Below are 16,950 nucleotides of genomic sequence, written 5' to 3' on the forward strand. Positions count from 1 at the left end.
CTGTTTGCCATGATCTTCGCTATGTGTCTCTTTCGAGGGATCCAGTAAGAAGTGGCCCATGAACCACAATGTTCCCCACAAGCTCAGAAGAAAGAAGGAAAATCTGAAGAAACAAAACCTGAAAACGCCCAAAAAAACTTTATTTTTTTTAACAAAATGGGACAGGGATAAAAAAAATAAAAAGAAAAAAAGAGGGTTGTAATATATGAATGACCAAAAGGATTGTACTTCAGGGGCTGGAACTTTGAGGTGATGTGCACTACACTGTACACCGGACCCTTGCCCAGAGCCACCCACAGCAACCATGGAGCAGGAGCCCAGAGCCGCCGATTGCACTAGAGACGGATGAAGCTGGTGGGGTGAGGGAGGAGGAGCACAGCCGCCTCTCACACCAGGCTGAGCCTACATTCACCACTTCATTGTGCTTTAGACAACAAAGGACCCAAGAACAGACATGCAGGGGCTGCATAAGGCAACAGATTGGCCTTGACTGTCCAGGTGGGTTTGAAACAAGCAGTGGTGGCTTGTCTAAGTAGGTGTAGTCAACATTTGCGTGATTCTGGCTTTAATTTCCAGACACAGCATGAAAACGCTCATTCTTCAGTGGAAGCTTTGTCCCTGTCATGTGAAACTTGTCAGAGATGTCAAGCACTTCAGTGAGGCTGGCTTTTCTCTGGAACTCCAAGCAGGGGCAGTGTGATCTAACTTAGCAATGGGACTCAGCTAAGGCTGGCTGAGGGTCGAGAGTTTGGTGCCTACCTTTCTGTTTTTACTAAGATTTATTGTTCACTGTTGTGAAAGAGACCAAATGGTTCCCTGCTGTGTTCCCATCTCCTGGGGAAAAGAATGACTGTGGTCAAGCATCATTGATACTGCTGCCTTCCTGAGAAGGGAAGATATACTGTTTAAATCTTGTCAGCCTTTGCCTTTCCTCTGATACTTGCAAAAAAATGGTTTGTGGTGCTCTGTTAGCATAAATATTTGCAGTGATTCCTGCATGTTTTTCCAGCCTTAAGGGGAGGTCCAGACATAGTGCTGGATTGAAGAGGCTGAAGTTTGTCAACCACTCCCATGCTGTTTTCCTGAACCAGTCTGGTGGAATAATTTCTGGTCAGAAAATTTCCCCTGAGATTCTCCCATGGGCTCATGATGAAAGTAATCAAGTCAGAATTTAGTTGATAGTGTTTCCTCCCTTGAGATAGTTTGGTATTTAACTAATATGTCACCTGCTCAATCATTTGGAAGTGAACCTGAGAAAGATGGCTGGGACTGGACCTTGGTCAGAGGTGATGCTGGAGCTACTGAGACCCCAGGCAGGATCCAAGAACACCCTGTGTGCAGCCACACTGCTCCATCTGCTACTATGGTCATGGATATTGACTTGGACAGGTGACTGGTTTCTCATCTGGAATCATCAATCCCTGATGCCTTAATTGTTCATCTGGTCACTTACTCCCTGACCCCAAACTCATTTTACCTGGGGAATGACAGATGGGGATGTGGTTTCTTGTTTAGATTAGGTCTTTTTACAGATTTTATAGGCTCAGATTATGGGAGCACTTTTATATAGACTCAAGCCAGCTCCTCTGAAAACTGTAATCTCTGGAAGGAAGGAGCAGAGCATTAAACTTTGTGCCCAGGTTTTGCAGCAGCAGCACGTTCATCCTCTGGCTGTTGCCTTAGACCCCTGGGGCAGTGTCCCTTGAGCTCTCCCAGTGGCAGTGCACAGACTACAGGCAAGGAAGGAAAGGAGCAGAAAGCTGGGGCCACAATAGACAAAGATTATAACTAAGTATCGAGGTTGGAGAATCAGGATACTAGGGAACAGGAAGGAGGCATTAGGAGCTTTTCCAAGCTTCATTTGAGAACAATTTATGCAATGGCAAGAGAGGGCTGGGCAGGTAGAGCTGCAGCCCCCCCATGCTGCAGTCAGCATATTCCAGCAACAAAATATGTTGCCAGGGCTGCTGAGCAGCATCAGATGTTGCATTAAACCTTCTGGAAATCTGTTCAGAACTATTTCCCTCTGGACTTCCTTGTAATGAGGCATTTTAGCATTAATCTCTGGTCTGTTGTTTAATAAAGAAAAACAGTTTTGTTAGCCAAAACCCAGCAGTATTTGTCCTGGACAGCAGGTGCTGCACTTAAGATAAGAAAAATCTGTTCCATCTACCAGTCTTGTAGGGAATGGGCTGAGCAGAAAGCAAGCTTATCTGTTCTCCTTCTGCCTCAGGAGCTGGTGTCAGCGACTGTTCTGGGACAGCAATTCCCAGGGAAGGAACAAAACTGTCAGCAGAGTTGGTAATTTGGCTGGAGGTGATCGAAAGAAGCAGAACTGCCTCCCCCAGTCTCCAGTTTCTTCCTTTCCCCTCAGTTTATTATGTAGAGTTCTCAGGTCAGAGCCTGGCTGGCAAAGATCCTCATTTGTGCATGGTGGGTGGCTGAAGGGGAAAAAAGCCTTAAAGCCTTTTTCTGCCACCAGTAGCATGGGGGAAAAAACCTGAAAAAACCTGTTAGAGCTGGGGGAACCAGACCAAAGCAGCCAGAGCACTAAGTACTAAATATACATGCCTGAAATAAGATCGTGGCTGGCTTGTTTCTCTTAGGCTTTTCTAATTCTGTACTCATTGCTTTGTCTGTTTTTAGCTTTCTTGCTTTCCCTCTCTCCCTAATGGTAGTCCCCTGTATCTTCAAAAGGATCTCTTCTTCATCTGTTATTCTGGGCTGTGCACAGCTGTTTCTCCTCTCCTACCTTTTCTGATCCCCCACTGCTCTTTGCTGTGTGAAGACTTCAAATCCTCTCTGCAGGCTGCCTCACGTGCCACTGGGAACACAGCTCAAAAGGCCAGGCAGCAACTCCAAACAAGAACTGGAGATAGCTGTAAAGATACATGCAAGTCTGAGAGGATCTGTAGCAGTCGGTAACATGCAGAAGGAATTGCCTTGGGGGAATTTAATGAACAAGCAAGCCCAGAAAGCAGACTCCCACTGTACGGCAAAGCATGTAAATTTGTTGGTTTTGTCCCTTGGTTTTGTGGCTGTCCCCTCTGTGGTACAGTAGTTATCAGAACTGTAGGCAGTTGTATTTTTGTATTTGTTTTTAACAACTCTGGTGAGTATTTTGGGGGCCAGGGGCTCAAGCCGAAGTCACTGCTGGCTGGAGAACTCTCGGCAGGCTGGAGAGCAGAAGGAGCTGCCATCTCCTTTGCTGTAGCACTGTGACCATGGCCCAAGCACCTTGGAGGGAGTAGTAGAGACTAGACTGGGCCAGCCCCCAGCCCCTCTCAGCATCCCTGCCTCATGGTTGCTATTTAATGCTCCAATGACTGTCACAAATGCCTGGGAAAAGGGCTGGGTGTGAAATAATGTTTGAAATATATTTTAAAAAAATGTAAATGTTCTTTTTATTAGATAGTGGAGCTAATTTATCCTGTATTCCCTACTGTAATGTTTTTTATATTGAAAGGAAATTTTTTTTTTGTAATATAAACCAGAACACAAGCCTGAAGCACTCTCTGCACGGTTTTTGTGTGCATTTCTTAAAAAAACCCCAAAAATAAAAGAAAGATATTGTGACAGTGAAGTGAAACAGCTTTAATTTTCACTATTTGCTTGGTGTTAAGTACAGTCACTTTCTTACCAAAGGAGAAATAAACTCAGGTACAGCAGCTAAAATGAGGTATAAATTGAAGTGTCCCATTCTCCCCTGCACCACCACCCCCCACCCACACCCTCCCAAGTAAAAACCCTTGACCAGAAAAGAGGCCAGCTTAGGACAGACAGAGCCTCTCCTATGTCACCAGCTCCAGTTTGCCAGATATTGGTTAGATGCAAGTAAGATGATGTAGGGAGTTATGTGAACAATGAGTTTTCTTCACCCTCCAAAGTGAGGGCTCTGTGAATGCAACGGTTGGGGTCCATCCCTGGCAGAGAAAGGGGGTCAGCTTTAAGTCCTGGCCTGTGCCTGCTTGGAGTACAATTCTCTGGGGAACAGACCCTCAGTCCTGCACAGCATTGTACAAATGCAGGAAGTTCCACTGCACTCTCCCTTGGGAGATGACATCGGTCCAAGGCTCTCTCACAATGTCTCTAACAGATAAGGAAGCTGAGGCTTGTGGAGATGGAGATTTTTGTCAGCAGATCAGTAGCCGAGCCTGAAGTGACACCTCAGGATTTTTGATCTCAAATTATGTTCTGAACTGCCACCTGCAGCTGTGATGTCAGTACTTCCATTCTTGGAGACGCAGTTCTGCACAAAGCTGTGGCATCTCCCTGCCTTTCTCCCCATCCACAACAGAGTGAAAACAACCAGGTGCAGCTGGTTTCTGGCAGTGCTGCAGCTGCTCTGCCTGGCCTCCGTCCTCAAGCCACCCTGAGCAACTCCCTCCTAGGCCTCACCTGCTATGCCCTCACCACCTCCAGTGGGCCTGGCAATGTTTCTCCTGCAGCACCTTGCTGCTGAGAAGGGACACGCCAGGAACCACAACTTAGTTGTAGAGGAGGCGTAGAGCTCTGTGTTTTCTACATGGTCCACTTAGAGCAAGACGGAGAAAGAAGCATCAAAACAATCCAACTTCATGTCTCCACTTTCAGGACTAGGTACCAACTAGCATGAAATCTTTTAAGTGACCACTCCCCCAGGCTTTGCTCTATGTTAGAGCAAAAAAAGCCATTGACCAGCAAAGCTAGAAGTGGCTGACTGTTACAAGTTTTGCAGAAGCAGCTGCTAATCAGGGAACCAGAGAAATCTAATCTAATCTTACCTTATTTAAAGCTACCCTGGAGAGCTGTAACTGCTTCCCCCATCCTCATACCTGATCTAACCATCAAGAAGTCCTTGGAGTACTGCTCTCACATAGTGCAGTAACTCATTTCTCTCACCTATGGGATGACATTTTAAGGTACACTAATCAGACCCGAGTCATAACTAAGTTCATGGGACCTGTGGCCAACACAGATGGGAGGCAGCATGAAGAAGACCCCCCAATTCCTTCTCCTGTAAGACTGCTTTTGCTGTGGTAGGTTTTACTTGTCTGTCCTAGAAACATAATTTCCCACCCCCCCAAAAACCAACCATCAATCTGTGTATACATTCATGTGACACCCCAAAACACAAAGAATCAAGCTTCACGTACCTATACCCACAACTACAGCCAAAGTGCCACACTGAGGCCATTGCAGCTGCCCATGCAGGTGATGCACAGGGGGAGAGCAACAGCCATAGCATGCCATGCTCCAACTCCTGCACGCTGCTCCACTTAGTCTAATTTCTGATCCTCTCCAACCTGCATTTGATCATTATCTGCCTCACAGGGAAAGGATTGCCTCTTAGACCCCAATTCTTCCATCTGAACAGGAACACTCCTCTTAATTAAAAGCTTTAGTTGCTCAGTATCATTTCTGGATGTGCTGAAAGCAGCTTGACAAGCTGTGTATTGTGAGGCTCCAGAATTTAGCCTGCTGTTGGATGTTGCCTCTCCATTTGATTTACTTATTAAGCAAAAAAACTAAGTTACAGTTGTGATGTTTCCTGATTTAACAATTCCCAATATTCTTATGTGTCAGACTTTTTGCATGGCCAGTAAGTACAATGCACACAGTGTCCCAAGCTTATGCAGCTGCTTCTAAATGCCAAAAGCACTAACACAACATACAATAACTACCCACTACCTTTTTCTAACTCTACTAAGATATTAAACAGCAATAGCTGTAGATCCCAGTCTTACCAGTGGCTTGAGGACTGTTGTTCACACAAGCAGTCCTGTTTGTGTAGAAATCTTTCTACTGGGATTTTGGAACATCAGCTATATTCCAGGGTGTGCTTTGATCCAGTCAACAGTAGTGCATGAGTAACAAGTCCATATCCTGTACATAGACCTTCTGGCTTTAGTCCCATGGAGAATAAAAAATGCTGCCTCAAGCTGTGGACAGGGATAATCCACAAGGAAAGCACTAGGAAGCAGGGCAGGCAATGCTGTTAAGTCCAGGAGATGTTGGAGAAATTGGCTAGTGAGTACTAAAGCACATTCAGTCTGTCCTTGCCATCATATGCTCTGCTCCTTGCTGTTCTTCATCTCAGTTAAATATTAAATATCTTAATGCTACAAACTTTGGTCCTCTCTTCTCAAGGTCAGAAGAGATATGATGCAGATATTAGCAGAGTTGGAACACAATCTCCCACAGCCAGGGCCCATATCTAGAGGCTATTCACTGACCCAAGCATCTATGCAGATGCTCTTACTGTTACAGTCCTCTGCTCTTACCAGCACTAACCACAACAGCACTCCAGCTCCTGCTCAACTAAAGCATCAGATAAAGCTACTGCACACCCACCACTGCTACTACCATCAGTAAAGCTTCAACTGTAGGAAGTGTTCTGAGGTGAAGGGGACAGGACCCCAGCCTAGAAACTTCATGAAACACCCCAAATGAGGGGATGTCTTTGTGCTCAATCGGCTATTTCCAATAGCTTCCTTCACTTCTCACATCTTGTAATTCAAGTTGCTCCACTGTTCCCAGTGCTGTCCCTGCAGAGGGAACAACGCGGGTTCTCCCTCTTCTTTTGCTGTATCTCCGGCCAAGCCCTACACAGCATCTGGCGCAAAACTATGAACTACACAAAAATGCACCTCTGGCAGAGAGGAAAGAAGAGCTGTTTGCAAAGCACTGAACTTGACCCCATCCAGCTCCTGGCTACCTGGACAGTCAGTACTTGCTAAAAGGGGAAAGGGCTGTAAACCAGGGGAGGTGCCAGGCTTACCAAGTAGAGTAGCTGGATCCTGGACAGGTTGTCTTACTGCCCTGTCTCCTCAGGGATTTGGTTTCAACATGCTGGCCTTATTTTGTGCTTTGTTCCAGTGGGTTCAGAGCCTGTGATCCCATCAGCCAGTACCCCCTAGAAAACTGGCTTTTTTCCCTGAGCCTGCCAGGCCCACACACTTCCCTGAGCCTTCCTCCCCACTGTTCCTCACCTCCTGCAGAGGGGCTGGGGGGTCCCACTGATGTTGCTCCCCCCATTTCACCTGGCAATGCCACCAGCACTGGGTTACACACTGATTCATGCCGGTAAAGAAATAAACTACTTTAGAACCAAAAGGGACTAACAAAAAAAAAAAAAATTATAATGCAAAATTACCGACACAAACTCCCCCCTCCCACCTTTCCCATAACAAAAAAGCCCAGGAACTAGACTTTCTTGGGACGACGTCCAACTTGGTAATAATAATAAATGCTGATGAGGATGAAGAGGGCTCGGCTGACCAGGAGGAGCACAGCACCTGTGGCTATCCGGCTACTCTCAACCAGGGAGACAGTGGTAACTAGAGAAGAAGGAGAGAGACAAGGCAGAGGTTGGTGATGCAAAAGCAAAAGGAGACAAATAGCACAATGCTGTTTGCTGCTGCCCTCTAACGCAGAGCTTTGGCAGGAACTGCTGAGCCTTGTGAGCACAGGAGCTTTCAGCATAGGCTCGTTCACACGCACAGTGAACCCATGGCAGAGGCTCTTCACTAGCTTCTTGTCGCAGCCTTGAGGCTTGCCATGGACCCCTGAGCTCTCCCTTACAGAAACCCTGCTTTCAAGGCAGCCCCACATTCAGGCAGCCTGAAACAGCCACTCAAGCAGATGTGAGTTTCCATTATGCTCAGGCATTAATCTGGGAGTCACATCCTCCTGAGTTTGCTTTGTGGCTTGAACAGTGCTGATAAACATTTAGGAGCATCTAAATATGCACAGCCACACACATCGCCTCTATTGAACACCTCTCTTTTCTGGCCACCAACACATAGCTCGTATCTAAACCAGCTACACAATGAGCTACCGAGACACACACACAAGAACCCCCTGCATTGTTAAATATAGATAAGCTCCCTAGAAACAAGCTAAATGCTATGCTCTGTTTGGGTAACACTAAACATCCCCCTTTTTAGTGTAAGTTGCTAAAATCTTTTCTTGTTAGACCCTGCATCCAGGCAGCCTGCTCCAGCAATGACCTGTGCTGGCTGTGAAACCCAGGACATTCACAGGGAGAAAAATTAATGAATTGTCAGAGGGTGATGTTCAAGGAGCAGCTCAGGGCAGAGGGTATTCCATGGGGGAGAACAAAGGCTAGCAGCTGGCAGGGAAGGTGCTCCACCACTGCCCTGCCCACCATCCATCCCCGCTTCCCATCACACAGAGTCCTCACACCCTCCTCCTCCTCATGCTGGCTGGCCCGCGGGCACTCACCCAGGAACTGCACGGCAAAGTAGCAGGCCTCGGCCAGCAGGCTCCAGCGGATGATGGCCTTCTCGGCGGTGTACAGGGCGTTCCACATGATGAGCGCGATGCCTGCGGGCAGAGCGGGGCGCGCTGCCCGAGGGCCGGGACAGCGGCCAGGCCGCGCTTCCCGCCCGCCCCGCGCGGTGCCGCTGCAGGACGCGGCTCGGGCCCCTGTCCCTTCCCACACCGCATCTCCAGCTCCCCGCGCCTCCTTGTCCTTCGCCTGGCTCCTCTTGGGCACTTCCCGGGATACCGCCGCCTTCCCACGTCCCCAGCTGCTCCCACGGAGCCCCAGCCGCGGCCCAGCACCCCTCCCCGGGCTCCCCTGCAGGCCCCTTTGCTGGGGCACATGGGGTGATTCCCAAGGGATTCGGAGCATGCACAGCCCTTCTTACCCTACCTGCAGCACGCCTGAATCCCTGCTAGGAAAACGCAGCGGTAGCCAAGCTTTTCAAAATACCCCTCAGCAATTTCTTTGCTAACAGCAGATGCTCTGCTCTCCAGCTGCAGCAGGTGTCCGGCTGGGCACGGACTTTGTCCCCTGCTGCCGTTTTGGCCACCTGTCCCTTTACTCTGTGGGGCAGCAGCATTCCCAGTACAGTGGTACGGCACTCACTGAGGAGGGCTCCTCCATAGAGCCGGATAGGAGTCTTGCTGCTCACGGATTCCTCCTCAAAGATGGCATCGAAGAGCTGGTCAGGGAAAGCGAGGGCCTGGCAGAGGCGAGAGAGAGACTCAGCAACCTGAACTGGCCACCAAAACATGTCCTCTTGGGCAGCAGCGCTCCAGCATCAGGCGCTTGTGGGATTGGAGCCGCTGGCCAGGAAACTGGCAATTAAGGAGGCGCAGAAATATCACCATGTCAACTATCGGCTGCATGGCTGGTTTTTGTGACCAAGGCTGCCATTCCTTGGTTTATGGGCCCTGCTAATGAAACCAGACTCGCAATGGGAACAAACTGCCATGGACACTGTTGGCAAAGCCCATTACTGAGACACAGTGAGGGCAAAGGCCTCACAGGACAAAGCAGTAGGAGCTGCTGGAGGCAGGGGAGGAACAGAAATGCCAGGGACTGAAGGGCCATGCTGAGGCACCCCTTTAGCAGTCAGGAGCTGGTTCTTGCCTGGATCACATCCCTCACTCACCATGACAGCGACCCCGGAAAACATGATGGCGGAAACAAGCTGCCAGACCCTGCATGAGAAGGAAAACAGAGGACGCAGCATGAGCTTGGAGATGACCCCATCACTCATACTTCACAAAGCATTTCTGGCTGCCTGCTCCTTCATCAGCCTTCATCCTTCCCCCATGCACAAGCAAGATAGCCAGAAACCTCCCATGGAAGGATTCAGCTTTCCACATCCTGCTAGCTCCAGCCTCAACACGCAGACCAGCCTTGCTGGTGAGACAGAGCCAGAATCCCCCTCACCCAAGCAAAGGAGAGAAGTGACCCTGCCAAGAGGATGGTGCAGAGCAGGGTCCCTGCAGGACACACCACTCTGTCACACAGTAGAACAGGAGCTCCTTCAGCCGAGCACAGCCCTTGTAGTTCTCCGCACATGCAATGAGACAAGACCTTGAGGGCCTCAGGCTCATTAATGGGAGGGAAGAATGCAGAGTTGGTCTGGTTCCACAGCCTGCAAGAAGCCCCTGCAGGGAGCAGTGATGCTGGCACAGCAGCTGATTTGGTGTTAGAAACCAATTTGGTGTTAGAAACCAGAGCTGGCAGGGATGCTGTGGCCAAGGGGCCTCAGATGACCTAGCTCCAAGGTGATCAATACCTTACCTCAGTCCCAGTGGTTCCCGGACTGCAAACTTGATTTCATTTCCCAATACTTGGCTAATCTGAAATTCAAATGAAAGGCACAAGCTAAGCAGATCCTTCCCCAGTCTTTAGGCAGTACTCAGCAGCCCAAAACCATATCTCTAATCCCATGTGGGAGTTTATCTCAGAGGGCTGGAAAGAGGAGGACAAAGGATTCAGTTGTGACTCGTTGGTCGCAATGCCCGGCTTGATTTCCATAAGGAGCTGCAGCCTCTACTGCTCCCTCACTGGGATCAGCCACCTGCAGCATGCAGCTGGGAAAAGGTCAACACTAACTCCTGTTTCCTCTTACTTGTGGAAGAAAGGAACTGACTCCTCACACACATCACCTGCATGTCCCATCCTGATGGAGCACAGGCTCCTGCAGAGCCCTCAGGATGTCACAGTATCTGTCTTGCTGTCATGTGCACACTGCCCAGAGCTGTTCATGTTCATATGAACATGCTCACAATGCCTGGCTGTAACTACCCCAAACCACATGGATGGGCAAACCCTGGTTTGCCCAGCAGATGGTCCCATTTCCACCATTACTGCACTTGGGCTTCCCTCTCTACTGGCCTCACCTTAGAGCGATGGACCTCGCCGTCATCATCCTCCCCACCGACGCCCAGGATCTTGCGTGTCTTCAGCCTGCTCACCAGGTCGGTCTGGCTGTGCTTCTTCATCAGCGGCGGGGGCTGCTTCGCCGCCATGGTGCTGGCCCTGCCCCACCAGCCCTTGGCTGCCAGGGGCACAGGGAGGCTGCAGGAAGCGGCTCCGCTGGGAAAAATAAAACAACCGCCGCCACAAGGTCTTCCTGTTAGGCCAGCAGATGGCTCCTCATCCTTGCGGGGCAGGGAGCCCTGGCAACGAGGCCGGCCCCAGTTACAGGTGGCTCATCTCAGAATGATCCTGCTGTCTCCAGGATCTGCCATGGGAGGGGAAAGAAAAAACTCAGAGCAGAGTGGCTTTAGCATGCACGTTTAGTTAGAAATGCTTTTGACCTACAAACCATAATCTTGTCTATCCCAGCATGAGGCAATGCCCAATAGTACCTCTTTGCTGTTTTTAAGATTAGGGGAATTAAGTGTGTCTCAGATTAGAGGAATTAAAATCATTAAGTAATGCTTGGCCTTTTTTCTTTTCCCATTCAATCATCACATTCTTAATACATCACATTCTTCAGCTGCCATTTCAGGTCAAACCCCAAACAAGTATCAGTTATTTATTTGTGCGTCCCCCCACTCACATGCTGCAGCCCCCAGGCTGTGCCAGAACAACATTATCAGCCCCTGAGCAGAAGAAGCCAGGGACATGATTTTCCCTGAAGACACTCACTTTGCTTTCAGGGAAATGATGGAAATTAGAAACTACAAATACTATCTGGGATAAGTAAATACAGGCAACGAGACTTGAAAAAGATAGCTTCTGCCCTGACATGTGTGTAAAGCTACAGGGTATTGAGTCCCATGAAATCACTGTCTCATCCCACAAACATAAAACCCTGCAAACCTCAGTTCAGAAAGCCATTTCTGCCAGTTTGTCATCATTTTATTTTGGCTCAGCTGAACACAAAAACATTTTTCCATTTGCCACTTGGCCCTTCCAGAGACCCACAGAAATTTCCCCCAGGCACCAAGCACAGCTAATCCAGCCCAAGCAAGTGTAGGGCTCATGCCCCAGCTGAGCCTTCCCAGAGCTGCCCCAGGAGGAGACAATTCATGCTGATGTCTAAATATTTCATGAGTCTTTGGAGAGTAATAAAATGAGGTACAATTATTTTGGCACTGTGCATGCAAATGTTGTGCCAGTGCTTTGCAAGGGATTTCCCTCTCAAAGGAAAACCCTTCCCTGTGGTTGTTCAGACAAGAACAGCCAGTCCAGTCTGCAAGTGCCCAACATCACTCTTTCTTTAAGGCAAAGTTAAGAGGTCTTGCTGGGATAGTGCAAAAGGTGAGCCCCATGACCAAGGGTTTAATAAGATCCTTTCAGCAGAACCAGGCAAAATGCTTTTCAGTGAGCCAGTTGAGCTACCCAGTGCTTTGGAGATACTTCTTTTGGATTGTAGCAGGGCTTGTTTGGTCATGGGGTTTTGCTCTTATTCCACTGAATAACTAAGCCCAGGTTCCTGGAAAGGCAGCACAAAGCCAGACGCAGCAGTCAGGATTTAGAAATATTTCAGAATTGGAACAGTGGAAAACACCACCACAGCAGGAAGGTAGAAGCTGTATACTCAGGCCTACCTTTGAGCACAAGGCAGGAAGCACAAATGGTAGCTGACAGTAGAAAAGTTTGAAAAATTTATCATGCCTGGGGTTTGCCAACCTAAATTGTCACAATAAATTGTGTGTATTCAAATCTAGATAATCTGCACACAAAATCCAGGCCAAAGACAGAGCGATGTGTCTAAAAGAAAAGCTCAACCTCTTTAACTAGCTACAGTTTTTGCACATTTTTCTGCTCCTGGCTGACCCAGACTAACAAGGTTGGATGCTGGGTGGTTTCCCAACAGAAGTGCTGAATCCAGAGAAGACATGTTGCTGTGGTATTTCTAGTCCAGCATTTTCTGATCAAAGCCATCCATTCCAATCATGAAGCAACAGTCTTGTGGTGAATGCTCTCTCTCTCTCACTCTGAGGCCATCCCACATCTCTGAAGTTAGGAGAAAAGTCTGGCAGAGGGCCTGAGCAGGAGCATCCTACTGGCTCTCCTCAGGGATAAGAGACCTGAGGCTTTCTGGTCGTGACAGGACTTGGGGTGCTGAGTGTGCTGGCCATGCCATCCTGGTACTGCTGGATCTTTCCTTGTTTCTTGCTACGGGAAGCTTGATGGCTGCACCTCCTGCTCTGGCCTCATGGTCAGAAATGCCAGAGGAAGGGAAGAGGAGAGGGAGGAGAGGGAGGAGAGGGAGGAGAGGGAGGAGAGGGAGGAGAGGGAGGAGAGGGAGGAGAGGGAGGAAGAAAGAAAAAGTAATAGATAATTTCTCCTGAGAGCAAGAAGCAAAGAAAGGTGGGACTCCATGACTCACCAGTGAAGACTGCACTGAATAGCTTTGTGATTATAGAGGCAGTTTAGCAACTGGCTCAAGGCCAAAAGATCAAAATTTGCCTTCATCATTTGTCTCGCCAGTTGCTTTCAGGGCAGGAGTTGGTGGAAATTTATCCACATCATCATTAACACTGCTCTCCCATTAAGAGTTTCCACTAATTTGTGGTAAGCCACTGGCCAAGAGCTGGGACAACACAGGCCAGAGACAAATGCCAATAAAACAATCTGGTGCATAAAGCCACACTCCTACAGCACAGCTAAGGCACGGTCCATAGCCAGTCCCACATCTCATTACCCCCTGGTCCAGAGACAGAGCCAGCCTAACGGATGCTGAATATTAATGGCTAACGAGCTAATGAATGCAATTAGTGCTAATTCAGTGACATTCAGAGAGAAGATGCTGAGGATTTGAAAACATTATACTTACATTAATGTATCCTGACACACTGGCAGTTTAGAGGATCATTTCTATTAGCCTGTAAGTTTGCAAAGGGAAACCTCCACCTCCTCTTTCTCCTGCGAGTCTCTCCTCCTTAATCCTTTTTTCAAGCATCCCAGGCACTGTGCAGATCAGCCACCATAAACAGGCAATTCCTACTCCCTGCCACAGCTCTCTGTGATGGGCAGTGCCTATGTGCAGCTGAAAGAGGGTTTCTTCTTCCTAGATCCCTTTTCTTTGCAAGCTTCTTTCAGTGTCAGCTCTCTTGCTCAGCTGTTTAGCATACTGCATTCAGTTTTGATAGCTACTGCTTAGTGGTGCAAAGAAACCCCACTGGTGCCACACCAACGATAGCTCAATCTCTCCCACCTCCACAGCTCTTCCCACAACGTCTCCGCTTCCCTGCCAGCGTCTGGAGAGGCGAGCTCCGCAGCGTGGGAGAGAGGAGACTCAACTGCACACGCCACGGCGCTGCAGCAGCCAGAGCTGTGCACCCACCGCACTGTGCGGAGCCAGACCCTGCTCCGGCAGCACCCGGAGCTCACTGCCTACAGCTCCTGCCAGCCAGAGCCTGACTGCTCGTGGGTGGAAGCTGCCTGCCTGAGAGGACACAGCTCCCCAGGGCCCTGGGAGCAGGGATGCTGCCTACTGCTAAGCTGGATGGCACTGTCATCCACAGTGCAGCCTTTTACCTGACAAAGCAGTGGTGCTTGAATTAAAGAGGTGGCACTACAGAACTTCTCACTCCAAGGGTTTGACGGCACTTCCAATCTGCAGGCAGACGAAGAGAGTATGAAACTAGAGCCAAGCTGGGACGACGAAATGTTTATACATATTAGCTGGACACAGTTTGTTCAGCTCTATCACATTCAGGCCAGGGAGAGGATTCTTGCTCTCCTGTTTTAGAGTTCCCAAGTCAGTACGTCCAAGACAACTCAACATCTTGAGTCTGCTTTGATTTGTTATGCCTAAGAATTATCCAAGAAGGTGCAGTGGATGTCTGCACTGGATGTGGATGTCAAGCCTAACAGGGCACTTGCCATGCCTACACTTGCCTTGCCATCTTCTACAGACCACAGGCTGAGAACCAATACTAAGTAGGAAGCAGAGGCAGTGTCCCTTTCCAACACTGGAGTTCTCTGGGAGCAATCTGGCAGAGCCCAGGTGAGTTCCCCAGCACTGCAGCAGCACAAGGATATGTACATATGAGAGGGGCATCCACCATGGCCACTGTGCTGTACTGGCCCTCATAAATGGGCTGATGCCCACAGCATTTCTCTTGCAAGGGCCCAGCAGCTGTAATGGATTTGTCCAGCCCTTCTGGTGTTCCTCCAGGCTGTGTCAGTTCTGTCTCTTTGCTGCTGAGGACAGTGCCAGGTCCACAGCAGCTGCTCTGGACCCCGTAGCTCATCAGCCACAGAGCTGTTGAGAAAGCCTGGGCTCAAATACATGCGCACAGTAAAGAGGAGAGGCAGTGGAAACACAGGTGGACTAAGGACAGGATCCACAGACCTACCAAGTACCTTGGTCCTTGCAAACATTGCACTGTTTCCTAATCCCATGGGACCCAAGACTCCTTTTTTCCCACCACACATGAAGGTTTAGTTTGCTCACTTTTATGTTCTTAAAATGTGTTCATAAACAACCTCAGACACTTCAGGACTCTGAAATCCTGAGGCATGAGGTAAATTCTCTGTGTCTAACCCAAAAACATACCTGAGAGTCACAAAACATCTTTGTGCATCCTATCTAACTGGCCTAGCAAGAGTTTCCCCTGGAAGCCCATGGTGCAGCAGACCCTGAGCCAGAACTCCCCATGTCCCATGTAACTACCAAAATATAGCTATTTTCATCCTGTATTTCTGCAACTGCACATCCCAAGCCCACAGTGACCAAACCAGCTCCCTGCCTAGATTTCTATCAAGCATGGAGATTTAGACTATTAGAACCTCTCTACCACCAGCCGGCTGGGAATTAAACTTGATCAAGCCAAAAATAACCTGATGCTCAGGCAGTAAAAACAATTAGCACTCAGCCACCACAGCGGCAGAATGCGGCGGTTGCTCCCGCTCTGTCTGGCACAGTCTGTACCCCTAAGCAACAGGGAGACTTCAGATTTCTCACCTGCAACAAGCCAGGTGCACAGGACTCTGTTCCCACATAAACACCAGCCCTTTCAGCACAGAAGGCTCTTTGCAGTACCAGCAGGAAGCACGTCTTGACAGAGGCTCATCCCCAGCCCTGCCACAGCCCCTTAAACAACTCTAAAAGGCACAGGGAGCTGCTTCCTTAGGCAACTCTGAAAGGCACAGGGAGACTGCGTCATCCCTAGAGAATACCTACAAGTCTGGGCAGTAGATTGCCCGCCCCTAAATTATGAAAATGCAAAGTAAGATCCTTAGGTCAAAGGACATCTTTAATGGTGTGTCCCAACCATCTCCCAAACCATCTGCAATGCACCAAGGGCCTCAGGTACATCTAAAGCTCACCCTTCAGGCTGAGCACATCTCATGGCCAGACACCATTGGATGGGCTCTCCAAAGCTGTTTGTGAGAGGTGCAGAGCTGCCCATGACCACAAAGCCTCCATTGCAAGGCAGTGGCACCCAGTGCCTACAGCAGCTCTGGCAACCTCAAATGTAATGGATATGGTCAGCATCACCCCTCAACAGGGGACAAGGAGTCCTCTGCAGCCTGCTGGGGAGGAAACAGTTACCTTGTGTTGCTTACTCAGTCACCACTTCTTGCAAAAAAGGACATCCAAAGGGGCTCAGCCTTTTCCATGCATCCTCTCCTCCGTCTGCTTCAGGGTTGCTTTAGCCCAAGCAGGCTCAGCCCCTGCACCCTCCTGCACACTGTTCCTCTGCAGCCCCTGGGTGCAGCAGCTCCTGCCCCCAAGCTCCCCGTGGCTGTACAAACATTCTGCCCCAAAAAGAGCCACTATTGGCTATATCCCACAGCATCTGGGAGGTACGGCCCATCTCCAGGATTTTATTGCCCATAGGTTTCAAATTTCCTTTTGCAGAGAGCGCAGGAAAGTTTGTGTCGCAGGATGTGTTATACAGCAATCAAAACCTGTAAAGTGCTCAGTTCCCCCAGAACAGGATAAAAAAAACCCTGTTGCTCTACTAGTTTCTCAAATGGGAGCTATAATTAAACACAGCAACCTCGCTCCTGCTGGCCTGCCAAGCACCACCTGCAGCAGCTCGCTGACCCCTCCGTGCAAGCCTGGGCAGCACCTCAGGGGAGAAATGCTTGTCTGCCTCTCACAGCAGCTGGCAGGGCAGCCTGTGACATGCTGCATGTGCTCGGGCTCTCCAGGGGTGCCCAGCTGGACACCTGGCCCCACCGTGGCCCCTCTGTATGGGCTCAGGGGGCTGCTGCCACAGGGGACAAACAGG

The 16,950-nt window shown here is 49.4% G+C and overlaps 2 protein-coding genes across 14 annotated transcripts in view; one reads left to right on the forward strand and one right to left on the reverse strand.

Moving 5' to 3' along the window:
* TSPAN18 (tetraspanin 18) overlaps positions 1 to 3,578 on the forward strand; it is a 129,629-nt gene extending 126,051 nt beyond the window's left edge. For all 11 annotated transcript variants that reach the window (XM_030950309.1, XM_030950315.1, XM_030950316.1 and 8 more), the window contains one exon: positions 1 to 3,578. In XM_030950309.1, the coding sequence (XP_030806169.1) occupies positions 1 to 48 (48 nt within the window). In that variant the 3' untranslated portion in view covers positions 49 to 3,578.
* The window catches only part of TP53I11 (tumor protein p53 inducible protein 11), a 24,606-nt gene continuing 11,226 nt past the window's right edge, over positions 3,571 to 16,950 (reverse strand). For all 3 annotated transcript variants that reach the window (XM_030950320.1, XM_030950319.1, XM_030950321.1), the window contains exons 2-7: positions 10,648 to 10,991; positions 10,046 to 10,104; positions 9,405 to 9,453; positions 8,876 to 8,972; positions 8,227 to 8,328; positions 3,571 to 7,319 (exon numbers count right to left, since the gene is read on the reverse strand). In XM_030950320.1, coding sequence (XP_030806180.1) covers positions 7,186 to 7,319; positions 8,227 to 8,328; positions 8,876 to 8,972; positions 9,405 to 9,453; positions 10,046 to 10,104; positions 10,648 to 10,776 — 570 coding nt within the window. In that variant the 5' untranslated portion in view covers positions 10,777 to 10,991 and the 3' untranslated portion in view covers positions 3,571 to 7,185. The remainder of the gene's footprint in view (positions 7,320 to 8,226; positions 8,329 to 8,875; positions 8,973 to 9,404; positions 9,454 to 10,045; positions 10,105 to 10,647; positions 10,992 to 16,950) is intronic.

This window comes from Camarhynchus parvulus, chromosome 5 (assembly GCF_901933205.1).
Source record: "Camarhynchus parvulus chromosome 5, STF_HiC, whole genome shotgun sequence".
Classification (NCBI taxonomy): Eukaryota; Metazoa; Chordata; class Aves; order Passeriformes; family Thraupidae; genus Camarhynchus; species Camarhynchus parvulus.